The sequence below is a fragment of the Rhinolophus sinicus genome, chromosome 16 (genome assembly GCF_057876585.1).
Source record: "Rhinolophus sinicus isolate RSI-liver-muscle chromosome 16, RSI-T2T, whole genome shotgun sequence".
Classification (NCBI taxonomy): domain Eukaryota; kingdom Metazoa; phylum Chordata; class Mammalia; order Chiroptera; family Rhinolophidae; genus Rhinolophus; species Rhinolophus sinicus.
In genome coordinates, this window is record NC_142516.1 from 69,665,136 (window position 1) to 69,679,347 (window position 14,212).

Sequence of the window (14,212 nt, forward strand, 5' to 3'; positions counted from 1 at the left end):
AAACACGCCCTCAAATCTCGCGAGAGCATTTTACTCTCGCTTCGCTGGTGGTGGCTAGGAGTTGAAGCCGAGGATTGGCCAATGAAGAGGCGGGGCCTCTCTTGCCACGCCGCCGTTGCCGGGATACACGGCGGCGCGCAGCCTCCAGTTAAGCCTGAGGGCCCAGGAAGGCTGCGTGCGAGTGAGCGGGGAGTCGAGAGTGGGCGAACCCGAGAGCGGGGCTGACTGGGGAGCTCAGCTGTAGTGAACCTGAGCGCTGTGACCTGCCTCACTCCTTCCGCGCCGGCGGAGGTGAGAAATCCCACACCCCATCTATTCCTCCCTCCCTCCCTCCGGAGCCTCTTATCTTACCTTGGAGATGCTGATGCGCTCCAAACAAAACAAATTCGAATTCTTCGGCTCTTAGCTGGTCTCCTCCGGCCCATCGCCAGGCCAGGGAAGTCCCAAGTCCCAACTCTGGTCCGCAAAGCGTGCGCTGAGACCTCAAACAGTTCCTTGAGTAAACCTGCCAAGGAGAGACGAAAGGCGAGGAATCCAAGAGCCTCACAATTCACTGTTGGCTGAGGGAGTTTACTCAAAATAACGATAGATTTCTGTCTGTTGGTCAAAGCAGGAGGGACTTAACAACTTTCCACTATTTTATATATGTTAAAAATCACTGGTTTGGGGCGGATAATGATAGTAATAATAATTAGGAGCCGGATGTTTTATATATACTCTTCTATAATCTTCACAACAGGTCTGCGAGGTAAAGGTCATTGGCACACTTCTGTTTTACAGATGAGGAAACACACCCAGAAGGGATTATGTAGCTGGTAAACTGTCAGAACTAGTTTGTATCCCTCATCTTCCCGGAACCAAAGGCCAGGTTGCCTCTCCGAGTATGTGTGAATAATCCCCAGGGAGTGTGTGAATATTTAGTAAATAACCCCTGAGTTAGTGGTATATTTGTTGCTTCCTCACCCTTTTATTTTACCCCCTAGGACTACTGTAATGCTAAGCTTTTTTCACTGTAGGAAAGCAGTGTCAAAGAAAAGCAGGTGGAAATTTGGTATATTGTACATTTTTTTCAAGTTATCAGGAAAGCTAGAATAATATTGACTAAAATTCTTCTGGAAACAAAGGTTTATTGTATTAGCTTTCTTTGGGAGAAACTGTTTAGCTCATAGACCTTATCTGCCCTCAAAAAGTCATTTCATGAAACTCTTCCATTTGAAATGATAATGATAGTAATAATCCCATTGCTTTGTCCACTGAGTTCAAAATGGCAAGTACATAGAATCACAGAGCTAATTGGAATGGAAAGATTTTAAGTTTAGTGTGAACATATTCAGTATAAAGTAATAATGGGAAATCTAAATAGAAATTTCCAATAACACTTGAAAACTTAAAATTCATGCCCAGTTTAAAGGACAGACCTGGAGACATTGACTAATGCATCATCAACAAAGTTGGAGTTATAAGAAAAGAAAAAAAGATAGAGAGAAGAAAAGCAATGCAAGGAGTGGGTGTGGAATATAGAAACTGAGAAACCATTTTAGTTCAAGAAATTTTTTTTTTCACTTTTAATAATGTAGTAAATTTCTGTAATTGGTAAAGCTTTCATGTGGGAGGAAATTCAGAAAGTACAAAAAACAAAGTTTTTGCCTGGCACTAAGGTGCTGGGGACATAAAACTGAATAAGATCCAGTACTTACCCTCAAGGGAGAGAAACAAATCATTTCAGTTGGTGTGATAAGTACTGGAATAGAGATGTGCCCAGGATGCATAGTAGTATACAGGACATGCCTATCACCTCAAATTGAAGAAGGGGTGGTTAGGGACCGGTTATGGAAGAATTCCTAGGAAAGAGAACTGACAAGATGTGTGTTAGCAAGGGGACCAGTTAGGGAGGCCAGTATAATAATCTGCTTGAGTCCATGAGGCCCTGGATAATACTGTAGTAATAGAGAGGAAGGTACATGTTAAACGTTTAGGAATAAAATCAGTAGGACTATGTGATGAACTATGGGAAATGAAGTAGAGGGAGAAATCAAGGACTACATTTCTGACTTGTGTGACTAGGAGTTGCTACCAAGAGCAAGAGCTGAAAAAGGAAAGGACTGAAAATGGAAATGATTTCATGTGGGAGTGGATACCAGTAACAGATGACATTTATATCCCTACTTGCATTGGCAGGGTCCATTTGAATGGAATAGTAGGAATCAAGGAGATAGTGGAAATTGAAAAAGTGGAGGATGGTGGATGTAAGCTATTCTTTAGAGTTTGGCTGCATAGGAAAAAGATATATGGGACAAAGTTAAAAGTGGTTTCATGATCAAGAAATTAATTTTTAAGGTTAGGAAAGAACTGAACATGATAACACACTGAGGTGGTTTAAAGAAAGGTGTACTGAGACTGCAGATGAGAAAAGGGTAGAAGGAGAGCTTCAGATCAGAGAAAATATTTCATTTAAGATATTTGAGATGAAGTAATTCTAGATGATGGCAAGCCCTAGGTCTAGCCATGCCTATTAATGACTGAAATGGAGTTGAGATGGTTACTGAAATTTAGGTCAGGAAATGGTGAAGCTAGAATTTAGAATTGAGTCCAGTATCCATATAGAAGTCATCAGAATGTCAGTGGGGCTGGAATAGAGACTGAACTAGGTATAAAAGAGGTCCCTAGATAGAAGCAACCAGTAAAGATCCAAGGTGATATGGTTGCATTCCCTGATCTCCAAAGGAAGAGAATCCTGTTTATTTCTTTTAAAGACTCGGAAGAATAATGTTTTTAAAGTGACAATGCCATACACTCTTCTTTGCTTTGGAATTGTGGGAGAGGAAGCTGAAACAGCCTTCGCTCCCAAAAGAGTTTTGGGAGGAAGCCAGCATTCTCTTAAAGCAAAGAGTAATAGAAAGTATTTGATATCAGAATTTGGAATATAAGGGAGTTAACCATGGACCAGAAAACACAGAGCAAAGATTGGGAGAGAAGAAAGATGCCCGATATGTCAGGAGAGAGAAAACTTAACTGGAATATGGAATGAGAACACAGGAGAGATAGAGAACTAGAGGGGCTCGCATTTTGATAATAGGGAAATGAAGAAAGCATGTTGTAGTAAATGATTTTGTGGTTCTAAATGGAACATTACTGTCAAGTTTGAACAAAATTAAAGCATGGTTAAACTTGTATTGGTACCTAATTTGCAGGGAAAGTCATCATGGATTAAATATTTGAAGCAAGGGTATGTGGGTCACTAGTGTCTTACTATACAATATATCAAAGGAGAATTAAACTATTCTTTGTTTCCAAACAGTGAACAGACAATGGCCAGTAATCACAAACCTTCAGCAGCTCGTCCTGTTTCAAGAGGTGGAATTGGGTTGGCAGGAAGGCCTCTTTCTGGAATACGACCCCCATCAGGAAATATTCGAGTGGCAACTGGAGTAAGTTTAAAACAAATGAATTCTTGGGCATCTAGGTAGAAGTTGGAAATCCTGTCTATAATAAGAGATTATTTTTCGTTCTTTCTGTCTTCCGTAAGTGTTCTGTCATCTGTGTTTGTTTCTTGGAAAACATTGAGAAGTGTAGATATGGGAGAATGTCTGAAAGACACTGTAGAGAGAAGACGCCTGCTTATGCTGATATTCAAATGTATTTTAAGGCTATAGTTATTTAAGTGATACAGTATATTGGTGCCAAATCAAATGAAATGAAGTAGACCAGAAACAGAATCAGACATATGAGTACGTAAGAATTTAATTAATGATGAAGGTGGCATTTCAAATTAGTTGGAAAAGCATGGAGTATTCAGTAGTGCATTCAAGTAAACCATTGTTTTAAGAAATTAATCCCTCCCTCACACTGAATTCTAGATATTTTAAAAACTTTATATTTAAAAAACAAAATGATAAATGTACTAAAAGAAAATATAAACAAGTATTTCATATATACTTGGGTGGGCTAGGCTTTTGTAAAATTACACAAACACCAAATACAGAAAAGTATTTTTATATTTTAATTTACAGAACTTGAAAACATCATAAAAAATTTTAAAGAAAAATGACAAACTGGTGAAAAATATTTGCAATACATATGTCATACATACAATTCAGAATCTTAAAATGAGAAAGCAAACTTTACTAATTTGTAAGAGCTCTTTCTATATTAATGCTATAAATCCTATGTCCAACTAAATTCCATGAGGTTTCTTCTGGGGACAGTGGGGTGAATATCATTCATTATAAAACCATTCTAAAATTTACCCAAAACAATCACATAGCAAAAATAAGAAGAAGTACAATACTCTTAATATAAAAATATATTATAAATAATAAGTAAAGCAGTGTTGTTGCCACAGCAGCCTAGAAACAAACTCTAGTAAATGTTAGAAGTTTAATGTAAGATAGTATCATAAATCAGTGAATCAGTAAAAGAAAAATACTTACATTAGGAAAAAAATGGATAAACTTTATAAACTGATAATTCAAAGTAGAACAATATCCTGTAAAGATAATTATTGCATTGTCATTATAATTATAATAGTGAAATGTGAAAACAACCTAAAGGACCTTGCAACAGGTGTGTCATAAATAAATTATGATATTTGTCTATCCCTATAATAGACTATTAGATAGCCAAATATTCTTTCTTTTTAAAGAATATTTGAGGAAATAATATATCTTTATAATACCTTTTATTTATTATATTACTATATAATAAATGAAAAAAGCAGTGTGGTGTCAATTGAACATAAAATGTACATTTATATGTACGAGGAAAGAAATGAATACACCAAAATAGTCATAGTAATTTCTCTGATGCTCACAGCAGGTGGTTTTGACTACCTCATAAAATGCATATGAGGTACTCAAGCTAAGACAATAGGCTAACTGCAAACTAGAGATAATGTTGGGTCCTGTGTTTAATTCATAAAAAAAGCAGCAATTTTTGGAGAAAATAATTTTGTTAAAGTTGATTTTCTTAAATTTTTGTGATTTTTGTAGAGTTTGAGGTAATATCAATATGATCACCAACTTATACTGAAATGATTTTTCTAAAGTCTTCAAAAATACGATACTGAGCTAGGGTATCTTTACTATTCTAGTACGAATTTATGCTTGTTAATTAAATATTTATAAAAGGAATCTGGTATTTATTGGCCATTTACTATTTGCCAGATGCTTTACCTATTTAATGTTTGCGGTTTTAAAATAGTAATGCTCATTGTAAACCATACAAACAAAGGTAAATGTCAGAGTTCTCTCCCTCTATTCAGATATAGCCATTGTCAACAGTGTAACATGTATCCCTCCAGACTTTTTGCTGTCTATTTACAAACACTAGTACATGCACATGTAATTGTATGGTTTTAGCATTTTCCAAAAAGAAGATAATACTGTATGCATTCTTATTTATCTTGTCCTTTACTTTCAGTAATATATTGTAAATGTATTTCCATGTGAATGCATATGTATCTACTTTATTCTTTTTAATGTGAGCAGTTTTAATTCATACTTTTTTTCTACATTTCATTTGGATCGTTTTTTGTTTTTTTTAAGTAGCATAGTTATTTGAGTAGCTGTCATAATTATTCTTGCATAAAGTCAAATAGAAAATTAATCTGAAAGTTTACAAAGGGAGAGATTTAGCATTCTCTTACAAGGTTCACTCAGGAAAACCCTAAACTTATTTCATTTGAATTTGTAGTTGACAGGGTTCCTGTGTACAATATACTCTCCGGAGTGTATTACTGTTACTGGCCCCCATACTCAAAAATAATTACCAAGTAATTCTCAGAATCACTTAAGAACTATGTTAGCTGATAGGATTAGAGGCTACCAGCTGAGAGAATTAAAAACAAACATAATGAATGACAATGGTTAAAGCCAACCCCTGTCTAAAATTCCTGCTACATATTTAATCTACTACTTTACTCTTTGGAGTAGTCAAGTAGTACTCTTTGGAAGGGCGAGAAGAAGAAAAGAGGGAAAGGAAGATAAATAAAAGAAGGATATCTTGGAACAGTTTCAGGTTGTCTTTTATACCTTCCCATGACTGTACAAAAAAGGAGTCTTTTGTCCTTTTCTCAGGGTGTATAATATTGTGTTGGATTTTGCAGACCTGAAAAAGAGAATCATGTGAGTAATAATCTGAATGCTTGCTGAATGATGCAAGCCCTTTAATACTTACATGGTTATCTTGTGATGGAATTATAGCTAGTCTTCTTTCAAAATGAAAATTTCTTTATTTTTTTTCTGATTTTAAAGGTAATATGTATTTATTATGATAATGCCAAAAACACCAAGTTATATAAAAGGGCAAAGTAAAAATGAACTGTGTCATTATATAGAGATAAACATTGTTACTATTTTTTATATAATCCTCCAGATTTTTTGTTTTACAAAAATAAAATTATAAATACAGTTTTGTAAACTGTTTTGTTACATACTACAGTTTATGGGTTTATGGTTAAATGAGGACAACTGTGGACATTTAGCTCCTTTCCAGTTTTGGGGTATTATAAATAATGTCTATACATAGAATTTTAAATTTTAAAGAATTTTATTTAATAATATTTCACACTTCAAATATTCAAAAATATAAGGAATATTTTCCAAATTATATCGAATTAAAAAAAATTTTAATACTCTCTTTGCAGTCTTTTAAAATTTTTGTTAAATTTATCGGGGTGACATTTGTTAGAGAAATCTTAACAATAGTAGAGGTACAGTGTTTTTCTAGTTTACGGAAACTGAAATCTTGTTATGTAGATGCCACCTGGAACAGCAAGACCAGGCTCCCGTGGTGGTGCCATAGGGACAGGAGGAGTTCTGTCTTCTCAAATTAAAGTTGCGGATCGTCCTGTAACACAGCAAGGCTTGAGTGGAATGAAAACTGGGATTAAAGGTATCTATTTTCAGAAGATGAGTATATTTTGCATAAGAAGTATTATAATTCCGTATTATTATACTAAACAGAATTATAGATGAAAGAGGCTATTTTACTCAGTTCTTACTTCTTGATGCACAAAACTGTTGTGAGGGGTAAATAAGAGAATGAATGTGAAAATACATGGTGACCTAGAGAGATATATACTACATATATGAGCTATTTTGGTCTGCATTTTTCTGAACAAGGAGCTTTGCTGCAACTTGAAGAAATTTGAAATAATTTGAAGAAAAGCTCAGGAATGGAAACTATTTCTAGTATTATATGGAAATGTTCTGAAATACTGTTTGATTGTTTCTATATCAAACTGACACTATTGAGATACTTGTGTATTTATGAGAAGTCAAGAAGGGTTACTTTTTCTGATAATTAATACTCCATTAGAATACATAAAGAAATGAGGCTAACATCTGTCATTATGCCTCAGTATGTGTTTAGAAAGGCATAGCAATACACTATATGTTATGATTCAAAAAAATTGATCTGTTATATACATAAAGCATGGTGAACTGTTTTATAATGAGTGTTTTGTCTTCTGTATTTGTGGCAAATGACTTATCAGAGATGAAGATATTCTACTGGTGCAAAGTTAATTATAAGATATCATACTACCTTTTATAATATAGTATGTCATACCTTTCAGATTTAAATTTTCTTAATTGTATTGTTATACACTTAGCTCACTAAATAATAAAAATCAATCAACCATTTAGAAATACTTGCTTAATAATTGTCAATACTGTGAAAAATGAGGAAAAATTATACAGTTGTTTAGTCTTTAAAGATATATTCATGGAAATGCTTGTGTGTTTAATATTACTTATTACAAAGCCTTAGGGGTAGAAACATAATGAAATTCTATAAAGGATTCACTGCATATTTATTACTGTATTAATTTCTCCTTCAAAACAGAACCAATATCATTTAAGATAGTCAGTTTTTACCAATATACTTCAAGGCCTTACATGAAAGAATTCTGACTGTTAACATGATACACCACTATCTCCTGTGACTTTTGTTCTTACTTACCCTAGTGCCCCATTTCCTATTCGAATAAGACGTTCTCTTTCTCAACATAGACTTCACAGTCAGTACTTCCTACCCTTACCACTCACACCTTGCAGAGCACTTCATCTCTTTCAAGTATTGGGATATTTAACCTAGGAGTACTTACTTAGTCCTTCTGAAATCTAGGATCATGTTACTAAAAATGTCTCTGAAACAAATTATGAAAAATCATAATCTCTTGCTTGCATTGAGAAATGCAGTCTAAATCTGCACTGTCCATTATGATAGCCAGTTGCTATATGTAGCTATTTAAATTTAAATTAATTAAAATAAAAATTCAGCTCTCCAATAGCACCAGCCATATTTCAAGTGCTCAGTAATCCCCTGGAGCTCATTTGCTGGATGGTGCTGATGTAGAATATTTCCATTGTTGCGGAATGGTCTCTTGGATAGCACTCTTCTAGACTCCCATAGCCACAGGTTCCATTCAGGCAACCTGACCTGTAGAGTCTATGTCTGAACAAGCCCCATTTCTAGTCCCATCTTTGTGGTCTTAATTCAAGCTTCCATTATTTTATGATGCTAAGATAGGAGTTCTCTTTTTCATTTCAATAATTCTTCTTGATTATCAAATTTATTGGGGGCATTCATGAGGACTGTCAGAGAATTGTGGAGTGTAATTCTAGTTGTGATTTGCATTTCCTGTTTTGGTGACATTTCCAAACTGAACACTAATACTTTTAAAATTTTTTTCAGGTCCTCAGAGGCAAATTTTAGACAAATCTTACTATCTTGGACTTCTTCGGTATGTTAAATAAATATGGTTTTTTCTATGCCTAATCACTGAGTTTTAACTGTGATGCTTCTTAACGTAATTTGGTATCTGTTGATTTCTGAGAATTATTTTGTATTCTAACGTAAGTTTTGCGTAATTTGGCTGTACTACAAAATAGATGTATATGCAATCACCCTGAGATTTTAAATTTTATGTGTTTCCATGTTTGTGAACTATATATTTCAAGATCACTTTTTAAAGAAAGATCAAATGAGAATAACCTTTTATGTTTCTTTCACTAATTATTCCGAAATATATTATTCATACTATTGAAATATCCCCAGTTACATCTAATAAAAAGGGAATATGTATGTAGTTATTTATGAACATTAATTAGTGCACATTTTTTTAAATGTTTTATTTTTTAATTAAAGTTGACTTAAACAATATTAAATTTGTTTCAGGCACATAACAGTGATTAGACTGACAAAGTGATCACCCTGATAAATCTAGTGCCCATTTGACACCATACATACTTATTACAATATTATTGACTGTATTTCTTATGCTATACTTTGCATCCTTACGATTGTTTTGAAAGTACCAATTTATACTTCTTAATCCCTTCCCCTTTTTTACCCATCTCCCCAATGCCCCTCCCATCTGGCAATCATCAAAATGTTCTCTGTGTCTATGAGTTTGTTTCCGTTTTGTTTGTTTGTTTTGTACTTTAGATTCCACATATAAGTGAAATCGTATAGCATTTGTCTTTCTCTGTCTGACTTACTCCACTGAACACAACAGCCTCTAGGTCCATCCATGTTGTCACAGATGGCAAGGTTTCATTCTTTTTTTATGGCTGAGTAATATTCCATAGCATGTATGTACCACCTCTTCTTTATTCATTCATTTATTGATGGACACGTAGGTTGCCTCCATATCTTGACTATTGTAAACAATGCTGCAGTGAACATATGGATGCACATGTCCCTTTGAAGTAGTGTTTTGGGTTTCTTCAGATAAATACCCAGAAGTGAAATTACTGGCTCCTTCTTTGTCTCTTGTTAATAGCCTTTGTTTTAAAGTCTGTATTGTCTAGTATAAATATTGCTTCCCCAGCTTTTTTTTTGTTGTTGTTTGCATTTTCATGAAATATCTTTTCCCACCCCTTTAGTTTCAGTCAGTGTGTGTCTTTTGATCTGAAGTAGGTCTCTTGTAGGCAGCATATGTATGATTCTTGTTTTCTTATCAGCCATCCTAAGTCTTTTTTTTTTTTTTTAAAGATTTTATTGGGGAAGGGGAACAGGATTTTATTGGGGAACAGTGTGTACTTCCAGGACTTTTTTTTTTCCAAGTCAAGTTGTTGTCCTTTCAATCTTAGTTGTGGAGGGTGCCGTTCGGCTTCAAGTTGTTGTCCTTTTAGTCTTAGTTGTGGAGGGTACAGTTCAACTCCAGGTCCAGTTGCCATTGATAGTTGCAGGGGGCGCAGCCCACCATCCCTTGCGGGAGTTGAACCGGCAACCTTGTGGTTGAGAGCCTGAGCTCCAACCATCTGAGCCATCTGGGAGCTCAGCAGCAGCTCAGCTTAAGGTGCTGTGTTCAATCTTAGTTGCAGGGGGCGCTGCCCACCATCCCTTTCAGGACTCGAGGAATTGAACTGGCAACCTTGTGGTTGAGAGCCCACTGGCCCATGTGGGAATCGAACCGGCAGCCTTTGTTCGGAGTTAGGAACATGGAGCTCTAACCGCCTGAGCCACCGGGCCGGCCCCCATCCTAAGTCTTTTGATTGGAGCATTTAACCTATTTACATTGAAAGTAATTGTTGATAGGTATGTAGTTATTGCCATTATATTATTCATAATTTTTATCTACCCCCCCATCTTAAAGAAGTCCCTCTAACATTCCTTGTAATAGTGGTTTGGTGGTGATGAACTTTAGCTTTTTCTTATCTGGGACGCTCTTTATCTGTCCTTTGATTCTAAATAATAGCTTTGCTGTGTAGAGTAATCTTGGTTGTAGGTCCTTGCTTTTCATCACTTTGAATAGTGAGTGCCAATCCCTACCGGCTTGCAAAATTTATCTTGAGAAATCAGCTGACAGTCTTCTGGTAGCCCCGTTATAGGAAAATAACTGCTTTTCTCTTGCTGCTTTTAAGATTCTTTCTTTTTCTTTAATTGTTGGCATTTTAATTATAATGTGTCTTGGTGTGGGCCTCTTTGGGTTCATCTTTTTGAGACTGCACTTCCTGGGCTTGTATGTCTATTACCTTTACCAGATTAGAAGAGTTTTCCGTCATTATTTCTTCATATACGTTTTCAATTTCTTGTTCTCTCCCTTCTCCTTCTGGTACCCCTATGATGCAAATGTTGGTATGCTAGACAGTGTTGCATAGGCCCCTTAAACTATCCTCATTTTTTGGATTCTTTTTTTATTTTATTTTTTTTTTTTTTTGCCATTCTGATTGGGTGTTCTCTGCTACCTTACTTCCAAATCGCTGACTTGATTCTCTACTTCATCAAATCTACTGTTGAATCTCTCTAATATATTCTTCATTTTTGTCACTGTACTTTTCATTTCTGACTGTTTCTTTTTTATATTTTTTATCTCTATTTTTATGTTTCCTGTCTCTTCATTGAAGATCATTGAGCATCCGTATAACCAATGTTTTGAACTGTGCATGCCGTAGAATTTTTCTTCATTTTGTTTAGTTCTTTTTCTGGAACTTTGCTTTGTTCTTTCATTGGGGACATGTTTCTTTCTCTCCCATTTTGCCTGCCTCCCTGTGTTTGTTTCTATGTATTAGATAGAGCTGCTGTGTCTCTCGGTGTTAGTAGAGTGGTGTTACGTAACAGGTGTCCTGTGGGGCCCAGTGGCACAGTCTCCCTGGTCACCAGAGCTGCGTGCTCCAGGTGTGTCCCTTGTGTGGGTTGCGTGTTCTCTCCTGTTGTAGTTGAGCCTCAGTTACTGTTTATATGTCAATAGGAGGGACTGACCCTCAGACTGATTGTTTGTGAGGACTGGCTATGACTACAATGGAGGAGCTGTTGTACAGAGGCTGATTCTATGGAGTAGGATTTGCTTTAGCAGGGATCTAGTGCCTTCCCAGTATACCCTTTGGGTGTGTTGTTTATGGATGTGGTTGGGTGGTGCTCTGGTATGGTCTGAAGCTGGCCCCTTGGTGTGTTCATTCTGGAGTTTCTTGGGAGGGTCTCTGTCGCAGGCCAAGGTCAGCTTGCCTGTGCCCTGACCAGGGCCTCTTGGTGTGAGCTACAAAGTGATCTGCAGATGGTTGCCACTTGTGCTGGCCTTGGAGGTGCCTGGGAGAGGTTAAGGTGCAAAATGAGGCTGGCTGTCACTAATGCTGGGCTTGGCACTGCTCAGCAAGAGGTATGGGACATGTTGAGGCCAGAAGCTGTTTGGGTTTTGTGAACCTTTGAGAGATTCTAAGAACATTTGCAGCATGAGTCAAGACAGGCCATTTATATGGAAAAGCCGCTAGAGGCTGCTTGAAGGGGCCCGAAAGTTGGGTGGGACAGGGTCTCAGGGAGTCACCAGGGTGGGGCAAATGATTTTAGCCAGGTTGCTGGAGACTCAGATATGGCTCCTGCCTGCATCTGCATGCTGGTGCAGGGCTTAACAAAGCTACATTTGTATCAACTGACCAAATACTTGGGAGTAGGGCTTAACAAAGAAACAGTGGGAGAAAGCTGCCCCTCCAGCCCTCACCTTGTAGCCAGACAATTTGGTTCCTCCCTGTATGTTCCTGGCACTCCCCTCCCCCTGGAGCTCAGAGCGAGTGATTCTGTCAGCAAGTAAGTCCATGCACAGGCCCTTTAAGAGGAACGCCTAGGATTCCAGCAGCCCTCCATCTCACACAGCCACAGTTTCCGCTGGTTTCCACAGCCTGAAGTTATAGGGACTTCTCTTCCCAGCACCGGAACTGGGGGTTGGGGAGTCTGCTGTGGGGTTGGGACCCCTTGCTCCTCAGAGGTGACCTCCACAACCGAGATATCCCTCCCGATATTTAATTACCACATGTGGGTGTGGGACTAGCCTGTTTTCCGTCTCCACCCCTCCTACCCGGCTCGACATGGCTTTTCCTGTATGTCCTTAGTTATAGGACTTACGTTCAGCTAGACTTCAGGGGACTTTGAATAGTTTTTCTGTAGTATAGTTGTCATTTTGATGTGTTCGTGAGAGGAGGCAAGCACAAAGTTTACCTACTTTGCCATCTTCACAGTTAGTGCAGTTTTACCTAAGTAAGTATTTGATCAGTTGATACAAATGTAGCCTAATTTTAATTAATTCAGAAGCTTTGTTGTATATCTCTGTGGAGTTCTAAATTCAGCCACTTTTTAATCAAAAGAAGCAAAGAGAATGGAGCTATTTCTCTTAATTGCATTGCCTCTCTTCTCCAGGATTTGTGATTCTGCATCAAATAGTAGTTCTAACTATTTGTGTAGTTGTTTGACTCTAGAACATTGGTTCTCAATTGGTGGAGATTGTGCCCCCCAGGGAACATTTGGCAATTTTTAGACCCACTTTTATCAGAACTGGGGTTGGGAGGCTATGCTAATAGCGTCCAGACCAGGAATGCTATTAAATACCCTGTGGTGTACAGGGTAGCCCTTCAACCCCCTACCAAATATGATTTAGTGACCTAAAATGTCAATAATGTCACTCTTGAGGTACCCTGTCCTAGAGAGGGTAGCAGGAGCTCTTAGACATCTACTCTGTCTATAGATTGTATCAGTTTGACTAGGTTTCCATTCTGGCCCTGTGTCATCTTTTTTAATGATTAAAGAATCTATGTCAGTTTCTTATCAGTTGGGATAAGCCTCATTCTTAATAAAATAAGCCACTTAAATTGTTTTTCTTATTTTAGTGACATTTCACAAAACCATTTATATATTGCTGTTACAGATTTATGAAAAGTTTGTTTCAGTTGACTAGAAAGTCTTTTCTGGATTAGAAGTATTGCTGATTTTCTCATTTCTTTTAATTTAGAAGTAAAATAAGTGAACTTACATCCGAAATTAATAAACTTCAGAAAGAAATAGAAATGTACAATCAAGAGAATTCAGTATATTTATCATATGAAAAGAGGTGAGTAATTTTTCAGTTAAAATATACAAGACCTTTTTTATTAGTAACATTTAATGTAATGCATTTCAAGAGTTTAATACTGAATTTGTAGTTATTGCTAGTGTTCATATTGTTCATTTGCTTATTTGTTGTTTATGAATGGATTTATTTTATGCTTGCAGAGCTGAGACTTTAGCTGTTGAAATCAAAGAGTTTCAAGGACAACTAGCAGACTACAACATGGTATTTGCTTTTTCTTAGAGAATTTTCTTTGACTATTTTCATTGGTTTTTAGGTTGATATATTTAAAAATATATAATTTAAAATACATATTAAAATATGTTATTGTAAATACCAAGTAATACATGAATACGTGCTTATTGTGACAGATTAAAACCATAGAAAGTGTAG

General features: G+C 36.6%; 1 protein-coding gene across 4 annotated transcripts in view; it reads left to right on the forward strand.

Moving 5' to 3' along the window:
- Positions 1 to 14,212, forward strand: part of IFT74 (intraflagellar transport 74) — an 85,871-nt gene that overhangs the window by 3,018 nt on the left and 68,641 nt on the right. For 3 of the 4 annotated variants that reach the window (XM_088792769.1, XM_088792770.1, XM_088792767.1), the window contains exons 2-6: positions 3,299 to 3,428; positions 6,756 to 6,891; positions 8,698 to 8,746; positions 13,724 to 13,822; positions 13,984 to 14,044. In XM_088792769.1, the coding sequence (XP_088648895.1) occupies positions 3,309 to 3,428; positions 6,756 to 6,891; positions 8,698 to 8,746; positions 13,724 to 13,822; positions 13,984 to 14,044 (465 nt within the window). In that variant the 5' untranslated portion in view covers positions 3,299 to 3,308. Of the gene's footprint in view, positions 1 to 106; positions 292 to 3,298; positions 3,429 to 6,755; positions 6,892 to 8,697; positions 8,747 to 13,723; positions 13,823 to 13,983; positions 14,045 to 14,212 lie in introns of those variants that run through there. The other variant, XM_088792768.1, reaches the window with a different exon arrangement.